The sequence below is a fragment of the Nipponia nippon genome, unplaced genomic scaffold, assembly GCF_047370975.1.
Source record: "Nipponia nippon isolate SJK-2023a ecotype South Korea unplaced genomic scaffold, ASM4737097v1 scaffold_3, whole genome shotgun sequence".
NCBI lineage: Eukaryota > Metazoa > Chordata > Aves > Pelecaniformes > Threskiornithidae > Nipponia > Nipponia nippon.
In genome coordinates this window covers 22811081-22834930 of record NW_028262347.1, presented here as the reverse complement: position 1 = coordinate 22834930, position 23850 = coordinate 22811081, and the positions used below count along the sequence as shown (strand labels likewise).

The window sequence follows — 23850 nt, the reverse complement described above, 5'->3', positions numbered from 1 at the left end:
GCTGCAATACAGATGTAGATCGCAAGGATAATAATCACATTTAAGTGTATCAGTGGAGCATTACAATTACGAAGCTAAACTTGTATCCTGCAAATGGAGCAACTGTTAAACCTGGGAGGATTCCTGCCTAGGTCAACAACTGCCCAAATAATCCTGTTGTGGAACAGAAGCCCTCAACACTCCAGCTGAAAACAAAACACCAAACCTAACTTCGCCACTGTAATGGCACTCTCACCTAGGGGAACAGTATTAGGTTCCCAGCTGGTGGGAACACTGGTTTTGGTTGTAACTGGACAAATTGGTCCTGACACAAACTTTTAATTCTCACTGTGGGAATCATACCTGCTTTATAGCTTGTTGAAGTTTTTCTAGATTTATTTCTTTGGCTTCCTTTAGTAATGTCTTTTCATCCATCTTCAGCATAGAAACTCTGTACTGGCATAGTTCCACCACAACTACATCAGGCTGCACTTCTTGTATTGTCTGAAAAACATGAATTTATTTACACCAGTTTAGGAAGGATTACACAGAAATGCAGCCAATATCAATACTTTCATGAGAAAAGGGACTTAATAAAAGCACATTCTAGCAACCATTTTCAATTAAAAGGACAGTGAAAGAGTAAACAAGACTTCCCCAAACGGCTATGTATTGAGAAAAACATTAAGGAAGATGACAGTGAAATGCTTTAGCTGCTGAATGGCTTGGGACAGGAAGATACAGAACAAATTGTGCTGGGGTGGGGGGAACTTCACATTAACAAAATTCCTTTGACCATACTCCGCAATCATCTGCAATATGAGTTAGAACAAGCTTTCTAAGAACCAGGGTGGATGATTCTGGCACAAGATTCCTCCCCTTCTAGGTCCTTGAGAATGAAGCCACTCTAAACTGCAGACTTTGCATGAGGTACAGTATGAAATAATTCCTACTTTCACTAGAGCTTCAGACCTATTTGTGTCTTGTATTCCATTCTCAAGTTTGGGGCAGCATGGTTTTACAGCTCAGTGTTATACATCCTGGGCACAGAGAAGCTGTAAACTGCAGTTTCTGTTCTAGGCTTCGCGTCTTCTCAGCACATCCCCATCACAGTGAGCATGCAACAACCACAGTGCGCACTGTCAGTGTGACGTGATGCTTTATCGTGACAGGCAGAGAGTTCATTAGTGAGACTTCTACTTTTAACACCAGCACTGTATCTACATTTGTTGGTTAAGGGCAAATAAAAATATTTGGGATGGGAGCACAATGTATTGCATCAAAAAATTACTAAGATAATATGGCTGCCTCTTAGTTTGTCCCACAGCGCTGTTAGCCCTCTAACAGCTAACTTGAGAAAAACAGAGTCTTGGAGGTTACAGCACAGAACCAAGCCAGAGAGCTGGACTTCATTCTACTTAATGTTAAGTTGACAACATCATAAACACGCTGCTGAAGGACTTCCACTTAGTAATTACCTTCACTACGTCCTTTTTGCTGCTGTCACTGAAGTGGGCTGTTCCAACCACATATACTTTAGAACCATCCTCGGTATCAAGCTCAGTCACAGTGCTTGGTAAATTAGGCTTTTTCTGCCTCTTCTTCATCTTCATCTCCAGAAGAATTTTAAATGCATCTGCATCAGCTATAAATGTAAAGAAAAATAGAAAAGAAAAGCACAAATGACTATAAAGTGCAGGTAAGTAAAACAGAAAATAAAAATGTCACCACTAAACAGCAGAGCAGAGCTAAAAGGCCATTGATTTACCACTGTAATCTTACATTCAATTCTGAGGCTACATCATTGAGAGTGCCACCACTGGAGAGGCTGCCTCCAAGCATGGGTCTCAGTCCAGGTTTCCTACCCTGTGGACACTGGGACAGGTTGTCCATGCAGTTCAGTAAGGGAAAGAGAGAAGCTGTGTGGCAGGTGAGGTGGATAGAGAAGCAAAGAATACTTAGAAAAGGTATACACTAAATTGAAAAAAGAAAAAAAAAAAAGGCATTTTTTTCATTCTAGAACAGAAGTGTTCCCTTTTGGGATTTTATCTGTATAAATGATAGCAACACATGTACAATGGTGTGAGTATGCTGGTAAAGTCACCTGCACATATTGGCACATATAGGATATCTACAGTACCAATCTTAGCCTTTTCTGTCATTGTCACACCAGGGATCACTATACAATTAAAAATTAAACCTTAAGAGGTATTCAGGTCAGAAAACCAATCATTCTTCCATAGTTTCAACAACAAACTATTTAAGACCAAAATGGTACAACGTGAGTTCAGCCCATCTATATCAAGCTTGCCACGGAAAATAGGAAGATCTATCACAATTGCTTGTTAAATGCCAGAAAGCCTCATTAACTGAGATAGAGAAGCTTCAGTTTTACATCAATGGGAAATATAGTAACTTCGAATGAGTTATCTTTAAGCTGTAATGCATCTTAGAAAAAAAAAGCATCAAGTAGGAAAGCAGAGTTTTGTTTCCAACCAACTCTCTTTCTCTGGCAAGCTGCTGCACAAGTTAGCAGAGGTCTCAAGTGGTCCAGAACCCTGGAACAGGATCATAATCCCAGGAAAAAAAAAAGGTTAGTCAACAGTTTGCAGGCAGGATGTCAAAGATGCAGATAAATTACAGCCTCCTACCATACATTCATTGGTTTCATGAATCTGGTTTAACTATGCGGCTCTGGCCCCAGATCTGTCCCACAAATACTTCTCTCACAAGATTTTATGTCAAAAAAACCAAAACCCAAACCAAAAGCCACCCTCTGACATCCTTCTTAGTTAGCATTTTAGCAGCCTACTACTTCGTGGTCAATACCCAAGAACATGGTGTGTTGCAATCAGTACAGTCTGATCTAAGACCATGTTGCTGCCAAAACAAATGGTGATGCTAAGGAGAGGGTGGGGAAAACACGGCTGTAAAAGGAAGGAGAAAGGCAGGGCTGTTGCATTTGTAGCACTCAGTCACATAATCATAAAAGCAGCCACAGCAGAGCAACCAAAATCAACTTAGGCAAATATCCTGTCTCCCACAATGGTCAAAAGTGGATATCTAAGGAAGAGTATAGGAAACGGGGAAGTGCGCACAATACCTTCCCCAAATACTCTCCTAGCCTAAAGCCATTTATGGCTCAGATTCCCCCAGCTGAAAGTGGTTTCTACGTATTCAGTAACCTTAAAGGATTTCCTTTCTATTAATCTTCCAGCCTTCACCTCATACTGGACCGAATAATGTTTCACGTGAAGAAAAACTGCTATAACAGTGCAGTACCAGATGTTATCATTTAAGGACATAATCAAGGAAAATATTCTCAAGAGCAGCTACAGTTTCTATTAAACCAACTTCTTTATCTGGAGAAAAAAGCAACATAAGAAATTAATCTGCTTCTTTAGGTGTGAATGCTTTTCCCATAGCTTTAGTCAAGGCTCTGTTTGCTCCCATGATTGTTATTTCTGAAAGCTGCGATCCCTACGGATTATTCAGCAGCTTCAGCATTATACTGATGTTGCTGTTACCCACTAATTCGCCCTAAGGTGGTTCAGAGCCTATTATTTGCCAGAAAGCACAATCTGAATGTTCCTATTCTTCAAAATGAGGATTGTATACATTAACATCACAAGAGTATATCAATAAACACAAAGCAAATCCTAAGAAGCCTTTGTCTTCTCCTCCTGAGAAAGAAATGCCTGTCATTATCTGATACTTGCCACTGAAAGGTAAGGATTGATACTCTCCCTGGGCTTCACAAGACATTTTGGCCAGAATACTTCTATTCCCACACCCCGCAGGCTTGGCCTTCGTATCAAAATATGCTGGCATGGGCAGAGTATTCCACCTGGGACAACTGATTCAACATCGTAACACTAGATGCCAGAACGCCAAAGCAAGCGTGTACTTATCCATCTCTGGCTTAAAGAGGAACAACCGAGCTTAAAACAACAGCCGAGTATACCTATTAAATCAGAAACCATTTACTTTCTTTTGAAAGCATGGGAGCAGCAAACTGACAATCAATATGTCATTGCTCTTTCCAAATCTGGCTTACGCAACTGGGCCTTTATAAAAATCATGAACAGATTAAGTCAGATATGACCTCATTCGCATCTCCCTTTTGTGCTAACAGCCACAACCTTATTAGGTAAGGAAAAGACATGGACATTTAGCTTAATATACTTCCAACGTGATACACCCTCCCCAGCCAAACCAGAAACATACAGATATTCTGCGATACACTTGACGTTTCCTTTGGGCCATCTTCTGGTGCGTCAGAGGAGGACATTGGATCTGCAGCAGCCTGTATGAGACAAATTCAAAAGGAGGCTGGGAATTATAATGAAATGTTTTAATACATCTTTCCGCTTGCGAGTTTGCTCGACTTGAACCTATATATAATATTCAAGCAAGTAAATAATTTAAGCAGTGTCAACAATTCAAAACGTCTGTGGTTTTACAACTGTTTTTCTCCTAGCTGGGTAAGTATGAGAAAGAACATATTAAAAACTATTTCATGCCTATTTCAAAGGATAATATTTATACCTGACATGGAGTTTTAGAAAAAAATCTGATTCTAGAATAAAAAGAACAAATTTATCTCTAACACTACTATAGCGCTTCCTGTGTCAGAAACTAAAATGTGCACTGATTATTATAATACCATAGCCGTTTATAAGATGGCATATTTGACTCAACTACCAGTCAGCATTAGTCTGTCAGGAGTCTGACAAAGTTAATCAGCGTTCATAAGCATTCACATATCCATTCAAGAACGGTCCGCTCAAGTATTTTATTCTGTTAGAATAAGTGTAAGGTAACTACACAACATGCACACCCAATCTTATAAAATTTATGTGTATGTTGACTTTATATACATCAGAAATCAAAGTCAAAGTCAAAATGAAATGCATCTGCACAGTTTTGTTCCCTAAAGGATCAGACGTTAATTGAAAAGATTCCTAAAGACTGACTTTTAAATATTATCACTAGAATTATATGAGGCAAGCCTTTGACTAACAAAATCTTTCTTATTTTTAACTAACAGGCAAGTTTTAAAACCCGTGCACAGAATTCAAACAATCCCAGTCATTCAGCCTATGGCATCCAAGCTGGAGAGGCAGAGTTAAGGCAGAAAAGAGAGACTCAAGAATGAGGGAAAACTCAACTATAAACTATCTTTAGGCAACTATATTAATTCAAATTTGAATCAGGATGACTACTGGGAGAATTTGGAATTCTTGAACAACATCAAGTCAAAAAGTTAGAGATAGAGGATGAGAATCCATCACCATTCAAGTACCTTCCAAATGAAAGGCAGTACTTAGGAGTCAGCAAGCAGGCAGCCAAACTCTCCTGAAGGATGTCAGCTTTTTAGCTAGAATGACTGGTTTATTTACTTTGTACTTAACCTGGTAAGATTTAAAACAGGACTGTACAAAGCACATCCAATTGTTAAGAGCTTTCAACATGAGTAATTAATTTCTTCTTGCATTCCATTATGGCAAACAATAGTTTTCAGATAATAAATCCTGGGTGTCTTACCTTGGCCCCACTGAAAGTAAGGCAAAATTTATCATGCATTTCATGGAGTAAGACCAAAAAGTACAACAGCTCTACAGTGCAAAGTTTAAAACATTCACAGCAACATATCATCCTTTCACTACAAAGCAAGAGTCTGTTCATGGACAACTGCTGCAATTACACCGCAAATTGCAATTACATTCACAAACCTAATTTAACACCAGCTCAGCTTTTGATCGCAACATATGGCTTGACTCTACTGCTTGCATATGTAACTCTAGTCACAAAAATATTTTGAAAAATATATCCATCTGTAACATATGGAATTAATCCTGTCACTTATGCTGGCTTTGTCATTGTAACACTACAACGTTGCAGTGGGAAAAGCACTAAGCAGCACATTAAGAGTCTGTCATTCCTTTTTTAAGTTTTCTTAAAATTAACTAACAGGACACAGGAACTGACATTCTTATATCTCATAAGTAAAAAATTTCCTGAGCTTCACCTATTACACCAGAAAAAGGTTTTGAGATATATGGATATGAAAGGAGAAGAAAAGGAACAGAAAGGGTAGAAAAAAGCACCTCGGTTTAATTTGGCAAGGTACTTAACCTATGTACAGTGAGATCATTCATATACAATTTGTGCAATTTACTCACAAACCATTTTTTCCTCCTAAAGGTTTAAGCTCATAGGTTAGAGTATTTTCTGCAATTCCTCACTTGGAAGTAAATTAATACAAAAGACCCTTTTTAACTTTTGCAATTGTAGAGAAAAGGACCCTGAAAAGAACCAGCTAAATGTGGCAAAACAATAGCATTCAGCCCTGGACCCCTTTTAAAAGCACTCAGCCCTGGACTCCCCTACACTGGTGGTCTCCACCCCCGACTTCGCAGACGTTCCCTGAGGATGAGTGGAAGAACCTGGCTGATTCAGATCTGTCTTGACCTTCCCTGCAATTCTACTGAGAAAAAGACTTCAGCTCCAAGCCCTACCTCCGGCTGTTGCTCCTCTTGCATCCCTGCACTGTAGGCTTATTTTCACCAACCACGCAAGAACTGTAGGAAGTAAAAGGAATGGAAGAGAATTAAAAATTAATGGCATAACCCAGCATATTTGTTTAAGAACTGTAAAAAAAAAAAAAAAAAAAAAAAAAAAAAAGCAAGCAAAAGATGTCTCTACAATCTCTGATAGAAGTTGAAGTAATAAATGCAGCAAACTGAAGATGCACAAATGCCACCTTTTCAACTCTGCTGCTGTGACACACACACCCCCCCAAAGAAAAAAACCCCACAAAACATCAGTAGGGTAAAACTAGCCTGTCCCAATCCAGTTTTTGCGTTGGCTCTAAATCCAGAGCATAGTCCTGTTCGCACACACACTGAGAACACCTTGATAAACAAGGGTGGATTTCACGGGAACTAAGAATTTGCTTTTTTGCTGTCTTGGATTCTGCAAAAATGCCTTCTTCCAGCAACAATAAAAATCTTGCTCAACTAGAACAGTAGTTCTGTCCTGTCCAAACAAACTATGTCAAGACAGTTTTTAGGGAAATTTTAGGAATCATGTGTATTTCTGGGACTTTACCACTACAAGGAATAGGAGAGCAGTCACAGTCTTAATATTCAACTAGAGAGCCACATGCATTATTATCTGATCTGCATCATATTATCATGTATAGACTTACAAATATGCCAGGATCAGAACATCAGTAAGATCATGTCTGTGTAAAAAAAACCCCGGGAATTGGGTTTTCAAACCCTTAGTGAATGGTTTCCATGTCTTAGTTTTAAGATTCCTTCTTCCACCCCTATTGTTCAAGTCCAAAAATTCTCCCTGAAGCAGAGTACTATGGTTCGACTCTGACGGCACTCTAAGGGACTGCACAAGCTACTGAACGCATGACTAGTGCTCATTCTGCTTATTCTCACTGCTATCCCACTAAAATCGAAGCACTTGAAGATAGTGCTGCTTCTGCCCTGCAGCATTTTGGGTTACCTCCCTCTGACCTGTCTCACAGTACATGTGAGCAGTGTTCTACTTGATTAGACCGGAGAGCAGTCCTGACCAACTCATTTGTACACGAGGTTTACAGCCCCGCTCCGAGGAGTGGAGGGACAAGTCAGGCTCCTGCCCTAGGCCCAGGTGAGGCTGGAGGAAAGCTGGCTGGAGCCTGGGTGACGGCATATTCCAGCACACAAAAGCGATGGCAAAAGCCACCCCTCCCTTCCCCCAACGCAAGCCTCCTTGAGTCTGACTAGTGCTCTGCATCCTGGTTTTTAGCCTTTGTTTTCAAGTGAGGTGTTTTGCTTTCTAGCTTTGCTTAAAATACGTTTCTATAAAAAGAGCATTCGCCTGGGCAGCATGAAGCATGCAAGTGTAATTCGGACAGCTGGCACGCCTCCCTCCACGCGCGTATGGAGGGACTTCAGCAATTGATGCCTTCGCATTGCCCGCTGCTAGCGGTCAGCCGGCAAACCGCAGACCACAGCTGCAGGCTGGGCAAGAAAAACCCAGTGACCAAGAGCCTGGCTTCTGCACGCTCCCTGGAGCAAAATCCCCATGACACCCACCAGAGCCCCGTGCCCCGAGCAGGCAACAGCTACAGACACAGCTCCCGAGCTGCGAGGCAAATACCTTGTTGAAACAAAAGCTACACACTGCAAACAGTCCAAGAGGTTCAGTAACAAACTATTTATTCAAAAACACATGAGAAGTCTGCACAGGCAACATAAGAGACAGTTCCCCAAGTACTCCATTGGTTTTGCTACAATGCATAATATAAATTTAAAACCATGACCGTGCCTTCCCCCTTTCCAAGGAGTCAAGTGGAGGAAACTTGGATGTCAGGGTAAGCTGAAACAGCAGGTGAAGCTGAACTGCTCTTTTCTGCTTCAGTGTTTCCACGATTTACATGCGGTCTGGACAGCTCCAAATAAACGCAGCAGAAGGAAACCCCTGCCCCGAGCCCTGCAACCTGAACGGGGACACGCCAGCCCACTGACACCTCCCGCCGGACGGCCTGGCCAGACTTGCCTGGTGGCACTGTGGGCTTAAGTGAACCCAGCGCCTGTTTTTATGCTGTCCTGTCTCTGATAGACTGGTTTAACTACTTGTAGACTTGTGGAGTAAACCAGACTGGAGAGTAGATTCAGGTTAAAAACCAACTTTTGCGCCCCCCCCGGGTATTTTAAGCTCAGATGACCAAACAGCAGCAGCAGGAACAACTGTGGCAGCAACACTGAAGGGACAGTACGAAGCGGAGACGCTCAAACCAACACTGCCCTATGAGAAAATATTTGTCCAACTACGTCATCGGTCAGGGATGTACCGATACTCTGATGCTCAGCTCTGGGCTTGGTTCTCAATTGGTTTATGTACAAAATACCACAGTGTTTTTCTGCCGGTGAATCAGCTGGCCCTAAATACAAACTAAAGTTCTAAGCTTGGTTAAGGCCTCCTGGGGTTTGAAAACATGTCTCTTATCTATGGGAGTGCTCTTAAAAACAGTAAACTGCAAGTTTCAGTTAAAGAATAGACTGCTATACCAAAGCACTGAGTGAGTTTTTTCCACCAAGTGACATTTCAGAAAACGTCATCCCATTCCCACCACTGGGTAAGTGATGTGTCTGATGCTGGAGGGGGAGAGATCGATCTTCTCTGAAGTTTATTCATGCTAACTAGCACTGCTTTTTATCTGACCCGTGCAACCTTTGGGGAAAGCAAAGCTGTTTGTTCAGTGTGGCTCCCAGCTCCACCATAGCGGGGTTCCAGCCTCTGCAGGTAACCTATGGCACAAAACCACGAGGGTCAGATGAGAGACTGGGCAGCCACATCAACAGGCAAGCCTGCCACTGCTTTCATCTAGGAGACCTTGTTCTCAGGTGCTTAAATCTGCTCAAGATCCACTGGGGGTGAAGTTTTCCATGCAGAAGACCTGTTTACAGATTTTTTTTCACACACCCCCCCCCTCAGAACATGCCCAGGAATTCAGGTTATTCAGTCAACATTAATCACAGAACCACAGAATGGTTTGGGTTGGAAGGGACCTTATCATCTGGTTCCAACCCCCCTGTCATGGTCAGGGACACCTTCCACTAGACCAGGTGGCTCAAAGCCCCATCCAACCTGGCCTTGAACACTTCCAGGGATGGGGCATCCACAGCTTCTCTGGGCAACCCGTTCCAGTGTCTCACCACCCTCATGGTGAAGAATTCCTTCCTTAAATCTAATCTAAATCTACCCTCTTTCAGTTTCTAGCCATTACCCCTTGTCCTACCTGTCTTTGTAAAAAGTCCCTCTCCAGCTTTCTTGTAGGCCCCCTTCAGGTACTGGAAGGCTGTTATAAGGTGTCTCCGCAGCCTTCTCTTCTCCAGGCTGAACAACCCCAACTCTCTCAGCCTGTCCTCGTAGGAGAGGTGCTCCAACCCTCTGATCATCTTCGTGGCCTTCCTCTGGACTCACTCCAACAGGTCCATGTCCTTCTTATGTTGGGGGCCCCAGAGCTGAACGCAGGACTCCAGGTGGGGTCTCACCAGAGCAGAGTAGAGGGGGAGCATCACCTCCCTCGACCTGCTGGCCACGCTTCTTTTGATATGGCCCAGGATATGGTTAGCTTTTCTGGGCTGCAAGTGCACATTGCTGGGTCATGTTGAGCCCCTCATCAACCAACACCTCTCCAAGTCCTTCTCCTCAGGGCTGCTCTCAATCCATTCTCCACCCAGCCTGTACTTGTGCTTGGGGTTGCCCCGACCCAGGTGCAGGACCCTGCACTTGGCCTTCTTGAACTTCATGATGTTTGCACGGGCCCACCTCTCAAGCTTGTCAAGGTCCCTCTGGATGGCATCCCTTCCCTCCAGTGTGCTGGCTGCAACACACAGCTTGGTGTTGTCAGCAAACTTGCCGAGGGTGCACTCAATCCCACTGTCCATGTTGCCGACAAAGATGTTAAGCAGCGTCGGTCCCAATACTGACCCCTGAGGAATGCCACTCTTCACTGGTCGATCACTTGGTGATCGATCACTGTCCATCACTTGGATATTGAGCCGTTGACTGCAACTCTTGAGTGTGACCATCCAGCCAATTCCTTATCCACTGAGTGGTCCATCCATCAAATCCACGTCTCTCCAACTTAGAGACAAGGATGTTGTGCGGGTCAGCGTCAAATGCTTTGCACAAATTAAGAAAATTTTTACAACTGGTTGTCAACAGCAAACTAAAACTCAACCGAACAACTGGCATGAAAATCTGAGCGCGTTCAAGCTCTTGCTTAGTGTGAGTGACAACAGCCACAAAACATGTCAACACCCGAGTACAGACAAGGCTGGCTACTCAGCTAGCCAGTGTCCTCATCAACAACACAGGAAGAAGTACATATGTTCTGGGAACTAGTCAAATACTATGGACTCCAGGCTGACTTAGCGCATACACGTGGAAAAGTTACCATCCCTGTACACCTATGTATTCACAGAAGATATCCACATCCCACAATACCCGAAATATTAATCCTGAAACCTCTGAGAGAGGACTGAACATACCTTGCTGTTACACAGATAAGGAACTGAAGCATATGAATCTGTGCGTACTTCCTCCCACTGCATCCAACAGCGAGAAAAACGGTGCTAATTCAGATAAAATCCTGGCAAGCATCTGGGCAACTTAAATCCAAACATTTCCAAATTTCTCAGAGCTTGATTTCTCAACCTTGTGGTTTCTTTTTGTTTTTTTAATAAAGTTCAACTTCCTAAAGAAATGAGACTAGGTAGCAAGGCAGAGCTTATTTGTCTGTGTTTGCTAACCCATAGGTGAATTTTAAACAAACTTGGCAGGGAGGTAAGAGTCTCAGAGTCATTCAGAGGTGCAGTGCACAGCACTGCTCCTCCAGGAAAAAAAGATTACTGAAGATTACAGGGGGTGGTACGTGTGCGTGTGAAAAAGAGGAGGTCAGCAGAACCTGCCAGGGAACAGAAGGAAAATCAGCCCTAAGTTGTAAAGCCACAGGCAAAAGCAGCTGTTCAGACAATTATTTATTTTGTTCTATAATATGTATACCACAATATCTCATAACCTCAAGTTCTTCTACTTACGACGGCATTTGGCACAAACATGCGAAACCAATTAAATCCCTCTCCTCCAGCTACTTCAAAGGCCTGTAAGAGGCCCGCATGAGATAAATCACATACTGAGAACCTTAGATACGACAGCGCATTTCTTTCAGACAAACTGGGAGATGCAGCTTCTAGGCACTCATCAAGATCAGAGACTAGAAAGTATTTCTGTTCTCTTATCTGCCAGGAGACTGTCTTAATTTGGGATTCATTCCTCATGCTGAGAGTGCCACCAAGAAAATTCCTGGAGCAAGAAGAAACAAGAAGGAGTCTGACCTGGCTCCTTACGATCCAGAAAGATTGGTTTTGCCTCTGGAATTTTCTTGAAAGGAATCCTGGATGACTGAATCCCTGATTTGATCCCCAATTCAATCACCTTTTTTCCCTGGCAAGTGGAATTCCTGTGTTTGTTTCATCTTTGCTAGTCCTACGGGGCCTGCCATTCACTGGGCAATAAAAATTGTTCTTTATACATACACGTATGAACAAATGAAGCCCTTTCTCCAACTCTTAAGATACCCAGGCAACCAAACAGGAATTTTTGAGACCACCCAACAAATGGCAAGCCTAAAATTTAGCCATTACTCATCTTACTGGTAGGCACCTATTTTATTTCAAGGTTTTCCTGCCCTGACAGCACACGCAGGGCAGCCATTCATGCTGACAACAGCACTGTGGAAAAGGGGCTATATTTTTCCCCTACACTTTGGGGATTATTCTCTTCCCACCAACACCGCAAGTTCATAAAGGAGCACACAGGTTAAGCGCAACATCTTCTAGCAATGCTTATACTGCACAGTGGCTGGCAAAAGCAGAGTGAGAAAGACCTCCCTGCCATGCTATTTCACACCAGTCCTCCGGCCTTCCTAATGTAAAACAGCTTCAGCAGAGCTTCCTCTTTGCGCGAAATCTGCTCGTGAACTACTGGCTCGTTTTTCGTACTGGGTAGTCTTAGCTGACCAAGTGTTTCAGTTCTAGCTGCATATTTAGGCATTTGAAACTCTCTTAGCTCACAGTCTGGAGGAGACAAGAGGAACACTCACAAGTCAGGGGTTCTAGCAAGGCAAGTTACAGGCACTAAAACATGAGCTATGCTTAAAGAATGAATGCCCTTTCTCGCTTTATTTCAACTACATCGTTCAGTGAGAAAATTCAAGCACAACACAAAGGATGGACAGGCAGTTCATTAAGGTATCCTCCTACCGTAGGACTGAATTTCTTCCTTTATTGTCTTGTCTAAATTTGCTTCCTTCAGACAGTGATTCAACTGAATCAATAAAAAAGCCTTTTTAAAAACTCTCATGCTTCTACCTATAAAACGACCTAGTCTGCTACTCTTTAAAAAGATTTTTATTGAATGTTTTCTTCCTTCTGTGCCATACAGGAATTCAGAAGCAGCATTTGCTTTCCTCAACATGTTGACATTGCAAGAGGGAAATAAAGTTCTTTGTAGTCTTGTAATTGCTCTGTATTTTCTATGCGCTGCACACACATCAGAATAACTAGTAAGAAACTAGAAGCCACAAAACTACCACAACTTGTTTCACCTTTTATTGAAAGGCAACAATTTTTATGTTTGATTCCCCTCCCTCCCAACAAATCTAAATGCATTTATTACTGCTTTCAATAGTTACAATATTCACTAGCATTGCAGAAGGTATCCACATCTCTCAGTACTTGAAGCATTAATCCTGCAGCCTCTGAGATGGGATTATATGTACTTCCCTGTTTTACAAATAAGGAACTGAGGTGTATGAATACTCAAATGTATCTAAAAACCTGACCTCTGGTATCTAAACAAGTAGGTAGGAAGCTGCTGGAGCTTTCAAAGCATTTCAATTTTGCAATGTGAATTTTCCTTTGTTTTTAATCATTGGCCCTTCAGAAGATGCCCCCACACCCCCCTGGGACAGCACTTCCCCACAGTAACACGCCAACATCATTCATCCTTGCTCCTCTAGAGTCACTGTGGGAAAGACGAGAGGTAGGCTAAGGACAGAATTCGATTCAAGAGCAAGTTGTCGAACAATAAAGTGGGTGTTCTCCAGCGAGAACACAGCACACCTCACACAGGTCACGCTGTAACCGAGCCAGAACTGACCTGCACTGGACGTAAGCCACGGGCACGCACAAACGACTATTTCAGCCTCCTGACCCAGCCCTCTAACACCAGTACCTCTGGCCAGAACACAGCCTCCATCCACGCGGCACGCGATGCAGCAATAACGCACTTACATCTACGTGTACTAAGTGTGCCGTGTTCTTTTTAAATCTGCAGTTGCAGTAGCAATGGATATTCAGTTTAGCTGGTACGGCCCGTGTGCTTCAGACGCGTATTATGCACTCCATAAGCACATCTTATTTGAATGCTGCTACCCATTAACAGGACCATTTATTTTATGCAAACAGAAGAGGCATATCAATACTTCAGAAGATACAGACACAACTTTTCTCCCGCTGACAAACCGTTCCACTCATTACTCGCTGTCTGGAACACCTAACAGAGTACCTTCTATGCCTAACATTTAACCTACTAAGAAGGTGAAACCAAATCAACAGATATTCACTTATGTTTCAGCACCATCCTCTGCAATGGAAGCAGAGTAATTAAAATTGGTGAGGCTTTTTCCATGCTTATGCACAGAAATCTTACAAATGTTTACAAACAAACTATCATCTGCTCCAAATGGTGTCTCTGCTCTGTTGATAGGCTGCTCATACTCAGAAGGATGCATCAGCTGAAACCTGACTGCCAATTAATGCAACAGCCACAAATTCAGAAACTGGAATGTATTTCAAAACAGTCACCAAGATGACCTACTCTGCACATTGCATGTATCTCCCTGACACAACCCATGCCTTTGAAACTTAACTGAGCAACTGGTTCTGTGGTCACAGGTGGTTGTAGACTGTGGCTCTGGTTTCTTATGACTCAGAAGTTCATAAATTTCAAAACACAGACTTTTTTACCCTCTGAGCATCAATGAGATGTTCCTGCAACATGAACTGTGCTGATGCATGCAGCCTAAACTCAGGTACCTGCACGCTGGAGCCAACATCCATTTGCATACTTTGGAAGCTAAAAGATAAAAGTCACAGACAACTAAATTAATTTTGTTGGAAAGGAGGTGCTGGAACGTGAGAATATCTGGCCTGGGACACTGATGCACTGAAAACATGTTTATCAGTGAAAGACAAGAAGGCATTCTTATATATGTTTTGTGTTTTTAGAAATTATTGCTATTACATTGACCAGGGCTACTAGACAAAACAAGTAAGTACTAGGTGAATCAGGATGCTAATGCAGAGCAGAACTGAGAACAAACAACAGGCCAAACCCTTACTGTTTTAAGAGGCTATAAAGAGGTTGTTAAATTTAGAAACATGGGACAGAAAGACCAAAGTGACATGGCCCAAGTCTGGCCCACCACTCAGAAACTCACACTGTCTTAGAACCTACACACCTGCCCAAGTCACTTTCCTATTTTATTCCAATATGACTCATGTGAATTCAGGAAAGATTTTGAACCAAAATAATGTTATGAGACTCTCCTGCGATCAGCAGATTTGGGTAAGATATCCGCTCAGCACACCTCCTCCCTCCAGGCCGTTCAAAACTATAAACCAAGTGATATGTCTGATTCTGGGGAACCCTCTGCAAAACACTCCCAAGCAGAGCAACAGGAAAAAAGCACAGCTGCTGGATGCACTGTTTCTATGGAGTTCTACAAAAAGCAAATTTTCCACTCTCTGTTCATTACCTACAAGCAGCCAGCAAAGGAGATGGGTAGAGAAGTTCTGCCATGGACAACTAACTAGTGGCTTGGAAGATATTTCACTGTGGTCCACAAAACTGTTGCAGAAGTCTTCTTAAATTCCACATACACATTTATTCCACGTGTCAATGACTGACTGTCTGCTGAGATACACAGAAGCTGGGTCTCAAGAATACTGGCAGACACATTTATTCATTTTGTTATGAACACCTTTAAATGCAATCCTTATGATGGTAAAACTAGGATTTTGTGGGACAAAATAATTTTGCCCAACTGCCAAACACATTATTTACCAGCTCACTTCTGCCTGCCCCTTCCATCCCAGTCTCCAAACAGTAGCTGGGAACAACCCAATCTACTACCTTTTCAAAATCATCAGGTGATCACAAAAGCTGGAAACGTTACATGACATGGGCCCACGTGCTGGCAACAAGAAAAGACATGCAGCTCTCTTTCTTCAGTGGCAGGGAACTGAAGAAAGAGGGTCAGGTTGCAAGCAGACTTAAGCTCCAGGAAAGCAAGCTAATTCCAGCCTGCCAGCCTGCAGACACAGGAGCCCCACACGTTAGCACTAACCGTTCAGGACTACAGACATGCTACTAACCAGGAAAGTCATCTTGCTTGCAACTCCATCCAGCTGCTGCGCTGCTCATTTAATGTGTAAAGCACCCTGCGTCCGACAAGCTCAGTAGTTAAAAAAAGATCTTCCCTCCAAAGATTACCTCTATTTCCATTCCTATCGTCTGCCCCCCAAAGAAATGAGACAACCCCTTGGCAATTCCTGATCCTGGTGCCTCACACACCGGCCTTCTTTATCGATTACCCTGTAACTAGCTGTCTTACTGTCCTTCTGAAGGATGGCTCCTAGTCGTGCAACACGTGGGATGTGCATCCTACCGAGGGAAGATCAGGATCTCCAGATGTACTGCACAGGTGACTGAAGACCTTTTTTCAATTTCATCAGCGTTCGTGTTGCTGTTCAGCTGTGGTGCAGGCTCTTGCTCCCTCTTGCAAGCGTGCACACCCTTCCTGCACAGAGGCGCAGATCTCTCAACACACGTGAACGACGTGCACTGCCCGTACAGACAAGGTTATTTTGTAGACAGCCTGCAGGGCTTAACCACTGGAAAACATCAACCCCTGGAGCTCCAGCGTAGCCTCTCCTGCAGCTTGATACATGGTGTCATCAGGACACTTAAAGTCTTGTATGTGGAGATGCTAAGTCCCTTCATCCCTCAGTGATTTCAATCAAACTACATAGCATGTCAACTAAAGGTGGGGGGTGGGGTGGGGAGGAAGGACACAGGAAGAGAAAACAGCCCCTCTAACTTCTTTTTCTTAAAAAAAAAAAAAAGTAGAAAGGAAGAGAGCTTGTCACAGAGTCCATGCATGTTTTCATATAAATCATAAATCTCTAAATTGTGGTTAATATTAAAGTTATATGCTCCTGAGTCACTTTGCAGGCAGCAAAAAAATTTGCTCCTACTTGTAGAGTTTATAAGCTCAAATGCAGAACCACAGCATTAACTAAAATGTTCATAGCATCTCAAATTTGAGTGGCTATTTACAAAAACCTTCAACAATTGAAGGTCCGACCTCAGAAACTATTCACATTGGAAACCTATTTGCAAATACCTATCTAGTAACAACCATTACCAACAGAATACATTGGCAAGATCGAGTACTAAATTGTCTATGACAGGCAACCAGTGCTTGCTAACCGGCGTGGACCTTCCCGGGCAGGACAAGGAGAGCTGCAGAACGCCTCCTTCCCACCGGCACCGCCTGGCAAAGCGCGTGCTGCGACACCACTTCAGACAGCTGTAGTTACACACCCCTCCCATTAAATCTGGAGCACACCTATCTCTGGCCTGCTCTCATTTTTTCCATTTTCTAAGACTGCCCCAAATCTCTTTCTTCACTTTTTCCGAGTAGCAAATAAGGGAAAACAAGATGCCTTCTAAAAAGTGCTATTTAAAAAAAAAAGGCAATCGGATGACTCTCCCACAAATAAGATGCCAATACCGCCGTGTTTTATTCACAGCTGTGGTGGCAGCAGCAGCAATGTTTCATCATATTTACCATATGGAAGAAAGAATGCACTGAAAAATACACATAACTCTCCTAGCACTGAATTAAACAATATCTGAGTCTACAGTTAAGACACAAGAGTGCCAGACACTGCAACGGCTGACAAATCAGCTTTACAATCAGCAACTCAAGTGACTGAAACTTGAAAGTCTACTGAAAGCCACAAACAGCAGGGCACAAACCCACAGCACAGCCATAACCCGGTATTTTCAATTAATAAACTCATTTAGCTTAGGATAAGTAAATGTATGTGTGTTTTTCCTCTACGGCTTCAGGTCTATTCCCTGCTAAAATACAGCAGGGAAACCCCTGAAATGTGTTTGGTTTGTTTTTGTGGTTTTTTTTTTTTTTTCCATTTTTTTGCTTTACTCTGTTAGCTTTCCAAGAAGGAGTACGTGCATTAACGAGCTGAACACCAATACACATCTCTACAAAATGGAGAAACGAGGCCATTCCAGGCACCCTTGATATTTCTTGGGACGACTACTGACACCACGCCACACATGCGACGTGGCATCTAACTTTTCAAAGCCCATCCTCTCGCTTTTCCAACCCAGCAGCAACCACTCAGCAGTTGCAACTTTCTGCAAAGTTTCACCAAACAAAAACATTCTCTTTCCTCCCGAAAGCTAGCGAAAAATAAACACCTTCATTGTACGGATACCAGCATACAGGATCATCGGTACATGTATTTTCCTCAAGAGAAAAGCACAGGCTATGCCTCGGACACGAGCTATTTTCGAGACGTGGGTTAATTAGAACTATTTTCAGACGCGAATTCAAAATCCTGATTTCAGAGTTTACCGCACGCGATGCACAGCGCAGTCTGAAAAAGTCACAACTGTTTAGAGACCAAAAAAAAAAAAAGAGCTTGAACGACTGTGAGTCTTTGCTTTTCTCTTCCCCAGCTCACCGTCACCACCAAACCCACGCAGGAACCCCACGTCCTTATCACGAACACCTGGACAACGCACCGCAGCCCGGAGCGCCCTGCCCACACCGCCTCCGTGAGCCCCCAAGCCGGGGAACGGCCATAGCGAAGGGAATGAAAGGTGCAGCCGCTGCTGTAACCACACGCGGCGCCGGGACCTCAAAAACGGCCCGAAAGGACGCGCTTCCCTAGGCTTCGTGCCCCCTTGCAGCTCGCCGGCCGGCAGGGCAGGCCTCCGCGCAGGGCCCGGCGGGGAGGGGACGGACAGCCGCCTCCCGGCCTCCTCTTGCCCTCCGGAGCGGGGACGGACGCTTCGGCCTCCCCGCTGCGAGGCCGAGGAGGAGCTCGCCCCGCCCGGAGGGGGCCCCTCGGCCGCCGCCGGCCGCAGGGTCACCGGCGGGGCAGCGCCGGCCCGGCCCCGGCCGCCCTTCCCCGCGGGCGCCGGCCGCCGCGCTCTCGGCCCGCCCGCCGCGGGCCCGCCAGGCCCGGGGAGCGCTTCCAGCGCCGGCAGCGGGCCGCCTCGCCCCGCGCCCCGGCCGCCTTCCCGCCCGAGCGGGGCGCTGCCCGGCGGTACCTCCGGGCCGGCCACCTGGAAGGGCAGGGCCGGGTGCTCCGTGAGCCGGCCGGCGGCGAGGGCAGGCGGCCGCGCCGCTCACAGCCGACTCCCCTCCCGCCGGGCACGGGGAGAAACGCAAGAGCCCCCCCGCTCCCCTCGCACACACCCGCCCGCAGCGGGGCTCGGCCCCAACATGGCACCGCCGCCGCCGCCGCCCCCCGGCCCGGCGGGAAGCGGGCACCGCGGCCGCCACCCCCCGCCTCGCCTGGCTCACCTGCCGTGCTCGGCGGCGGGGGCCGCCGCTGGCCGGGGCGCTGCGGGAGGAGGCCGGCGGCGGCGCGGAGCTCCGGCGGCAGGGGCACGCTAGCCGGACAACATGCTGCATCAGTCATTCATACCGGGGGGCGGCGCCGGCGCCGCTGGGCAGCCTGGGCCTTGTAGTCCCCCGCCGCTGCCGGGCCCCGCGGCGGCGAGGGGCAGCGGGCGGCAGCGGACTACAGCTCCCAGGGCGCACGGCCGGGCGCGTGGGCCGCGGGGCCCGGCAGCCGCGGGCCCCCGCCTGCCGCCTTTCCCCGCCGCGGCTGCCCTCCGCCGGCGGCCGCTCGGCGCCGCGGGCCGGCAGCTGTGCGGCCCGGATCCTCTGGCAGTAAAGCGCCCTCCCGGGGCTCGCTGCGGGAGCCCCGCGGCGAGGAAGGGCTCGGCGGAGCGGGGAGCCTGCGGGGGTGCCGGCGGCGGGTGCCCGAGTCCCTTCGGCCGCCCTCGGAGCGGGGGGCCTTCAGGCAGGGAAGGGAGCCGCATCCTCCTTGAGGCTGCCTCTCCCGGGTCAGCTGGAGCAGCGCTCGGGGACGGCTGAAAGCTCTCTGACACCGGAGCCCGGCCTGCCGAGCTCGGCCCAGGAGACCTGGGTTTGGTACCGATCTTCAAGGCCCGGGCTTTAACCCTGCAGCGCTTTCCAGGTGGCTGTGCTGCTGCGAGTGCTCAGGAGAAGGCTCCTGCTGTGGCGCGCTGGCGGCTGCGTGGCCGCCGTTGCAGGCGGTTTGGAAATGTGTGCAGGCATAGGGGGTAAGAGAGCACCCTTAGGTGTGGGACTGCACGGGGTGTCCACGTGGAAATGCGCCGTGGTTATGGATCTAATGGAGATGGAAGTCGTAGGGAAATCAAACCCCGGACTACGTCATCTCCAGACCTGCCCGTGACTTCCTCTCTGCGCAGTCCGGCTGCTTGCTGCCGCCGGTCCCTCCGTTCGCTTTATCTCTTGCGGTGGACCTTTCCTCCTCTGCTGGAGAACAGTTAATGTTTCACCTGAAAAATCTGTGTTGCGCCACCTGTTTAAGCACAAGCAGCATTAGATGGTACTTCAAATTACTAGGCTGGCACACACAAATGTTTTATTGGTCAAGAAAACTTTTTTTCAAGAAAGACGTGTCAAGAGTTGATTATAGCTACCGATTATTTTCTGAAATTGTCTCTATCCCTTTTCCTGCTTCTTTGTTCTGTTCCTGATAGGTCACAGTTCAATGGCAGTATGGCTAAAACACCCGTTTAGTCTGAGCACGTGTTTATTATCTAAATACAGTTTAATTGGAACAGATTTGAGGGTACGCTTTCTGATCTTTTCTTAAATATTTTACTTCACGGCCATATTCGAGCCAGGGTTAGTTTAGGATTGGGCTGAGCTTTGGAAGTGCGTGGTGCGTAGAAATCAAGTACAGACATGTTGAGACAGTTGGGAATTTCACTTCCCGTTTTGTGTAATAATAGTTTCAACTTGCTATAAAAGCACAGAGCAGGCACTTCATGCATGAACGTTCAAAATACACATAATCAAGTACAGGTATAAGCTACGCAGACCTTCACTTCTGGGGGAAAAGAACGATCCAGTGTCTGACAGATAAGGAAGAAAATTTCACTTTAGGCATTTTAATCTACTGCAGTCCACAGACTTCAAATACCCTTTTTTTCACAACTGGTGGGTGAAGGCCACCGAGGAAGATGAGACACTGTACTGGACAAGAGCAAGTTGGTTGCTGCTTGTGGGGACTGGGCCAGACGCCTTTCTTGGCATCCAAGGACATCCCCCCTCTGAGCGCTGCCGTTCCCCGACGCAGCTGCTCCCCGCTGACCGCAGCTGCTTGCTTCTGAGTCTGTTTCTAATCCCACCTCTTCTAGGCATCGGCCTCAGCCCAGCCACAAGCTCTCCATGGCACTGGATCCAGCGCGGGGCTGGAGCGTGGCAGGCAGCAGGTGTAACACTGTGTCCTGGTGGCTAAGCAGCATGTGACAGAGGTCCTGCTGCTCAGCAGCCTGCATCTGAAGTCACACCCGTGTCCCGTACACAGCCCATCATACATTTTATCCTCTCTTACTCAGATTTGCTCAACTATCAGTTGTGCCAGGCTTAGACTCAAGCCCCGGCTATTTGCAGTGTAATGTGTTCTGTTCAAGCTGTACATCTTAAGTGACAGCTCAGCGTTTTTTGAACTGCAGCTCCTCCTGCCACTCCACCGCTGCTGTTTTGTGCAAACTTTGTGAGCCCCTTGATAGACTACGGGCGCGTTCCCAAGCTCCCCACTGCTTCAGCTGCAAAGGTCCAATGATTTTTGGTCAGAGCTGGGGAGCACTGCCTTAGCCTGCAGGAGAGACCTCACCTGATCTGATCTGATCGGCAAGCCCTCTGCTTGTGGGAATACTGTGAACCCTGCTAGCCTGTTTTTCCTTTGGCTCATGATGCTGCGCCCTGATTATGTCAAAAGTGCTGGTGCTTTCTCGTATGGTTACTTCAGGCAGTTTCCTTTGCTGGCTCAGCGAGAGCTGTGGTAGTTACCTTTACAAGGCCCAAGGTAAGATGCAGGTCTCTACCGACGTGAAACAGTGTGGCTGGAGATTCTGCCTGTGCCGTTTCAGCCTGGACTGTGGTGCACAACACTTCTGAAAGCGGAGAGGGACCACTGAAACGGGAGGAAGTTTATCAAACCGCAAACAGCTTGGCCTTTCCATGTCCGGCGATCCCAGGGGTGCAGGGCTCCGCAGCTCTGCCAGCAGCTGACGCGCTGGTATGGGGAGAGGCGCCCTCTTGCCGGGACTGTGACCCCACTGGCAGCTCCGGTGTCGCTGCGGGAGGGTGCATGACTGCAAATTGTGTTCTGATCCGTATTTGCAGTGGGTTGTGGTAATTGAATGCCCCATTAATTAGCAATTGCAAGATGGGTCACTGGTATCTGCCCAGAGGCCTAGTGCAGCATATAAATCTGTTTCTTAACGGATGATTTATTACTTTGTGTATCTTCTTCTTTAAATGTCACCATTGACGTGGGATTGTTTTGAGGTCAATGGCAGGTGCCAGTAGTGAAAAGAGGGCTTGGCAGCTGATTCATGCATTTCTTCAGTGTTTCAACTCAAACTGCATTTTTTTTTTACCAAAACGGAAACTCACTGAATAGTTACCAGCCACAGCATGGTATATCTGAGGTCATTTCATTGTGTAGAGAGTCGGAAAGGTTCCTCACGCACATGACACCACTCTTAGGCGTAGGCGTTTCCAAGATGAGGTAAGAGCAAGGAGGGGAGCTAAGTGTACTTCTGCCCGCCCTTCCTCCCTCCCTTTCTAATTCTCTCCTTCCCTCCCTCCCTCCTGCCCTCCTCCTTCCATCCCTTCCTTTCTCTTCTTTCTCTCTCTTTTTTTTCATAAGTTATTTTTACATAAGGTTTCTTAGGAACGGATAGCAGTGATTAGCTAGAGTCGCTCAATTGTCTTCAGTGATCTCTGGTTCGTAGAAAATAGAGACCTGGTGTGACATTTGAGTCAACCCCTGAACAGATTGCCAGGGAAGTCATAGAATCATTAAGGTTGGAAAAGACCCTTAAGATCATCAAGTCCAACCGTTAACCTAGCACTGCCAAGTCCACCACTAAACCATGTCCTCAAGCACCACGTCTACCCTTCTTTTAAATACCTCCAGGGATGGGGACTCAACCACTGCCCTGGGCAGCCTGTTCCAGTGCCTGACTGCCCTTTTGGTGAAGAAGTTTTTCCTAATATCCAACCTGAACTTCCCCTGGTGCAGCTTCAGGCCATTTCCTCTCGTCCTATCGCTTGTTACTAGGGAGAAGGGTCACCAGGCTGCTTCCTGGGCGGGCATTTGTCTGTCCCTGTCACAACTGGTTCTTAAGAACTTGCAATAACAAAGGATTCCCGCCACCACCCAAAACAGCCCTACCATTGAAAACCTTGAGTGTCAGGAGGTTGTTCAAGCATCCCACCTAAACTGGTGTTTGCTTGCATCCAAGTTCAGTAGCTCTTGCCCTCCTCGCTGCGGGTCTGAGGACAACTTTCTCCCCATGTCTTTGTAGCAGCCTTCACCTGTGGGAACACTGTCATGTCTTCTTTTGCCTTCTCTAGACTAGTGAGTCTTAAGATTTTCTCCATGAGCCCCAGCCTCTGGGCTGTGGAGGCGGGTGCCAGGCCCCAGGCTGGGGCCAGTACTGCATACCACCTGCAAAATGTGCTTGAACCGACCACCGCTGAGGCCCTCCCCAGTTCCCCAGGATCCGTTCCCACACCTCCGGCGCTTCAGGCACCCGAGGAAGGCGTTGGCGGTGTGACCGCTGCCGCCTGCACTGCGGGAGCTGGCAGGGGCCGGCGGGGATACGGACGGGGGAGCTCCACGGGCGAGCTGGGGCGGCAGCGGAGAACACAGGCCAGGAACAAACCTGGCGGCCTCCGGCGACGCTTGCTTCATGATTGCCCACTAATCCTGACCTCAGGAGGCGCGTGCTCTATTTGTGTTCCCGTTACCTGTCTCTTTTCAGAGATTTCTCTGTGAATGATAAAGGGCAAGAACTTAAAAAATGCTCATTTGATAACGATTCTGTCCTTCCCTCGCT

General features: G+C 46.5%; 1 protein-coding gene across 4 annotated transcripts in view; it reads right to left on the bottom strand.

Annotated features, from left to right (window-relative positions):
• The window catches only part of TRABD (TraB domain containing), a 37114-nt gene extending 17741 nt beyond the window's left edge, over positions 1–19373 (bottom strand). Inside the window, exons 1-5 of one of the 4 annotated variants that reach the window (XM_087767360.1) lie at positions 19241–19373; positions 6501–6563; positions 4207–4285; positions 1458–1624; positions 343–483 (exon numbers count right to left, since the gene is read on the bottom strand). In XM_087767360.1, the coding sequence (XP_087623486.1) occupies positions 343–483; positions 1458–1624; positions 4207–4285; positions 6501–6524 (411 nt within the window). In that variant the 5' untranslated portion in view covers positions 6525–6563; positions 19241–19373. Of the gene's footprint in view, positions 1–342; positions 484–1457; positions 1625–4206; positions 4286–6500; positions 6610–9784; positions 12679–18984; positions 19072–19240 lie in introns of those variants that run through there. The other 3 variants (XM_087767362.1, XM_087767361.1, XM_087767363.1) reach the window with 3 other exon arrangements.
• Between the last annotated feature and the right edge of the window lie 4477 nt (positions 19374–23850).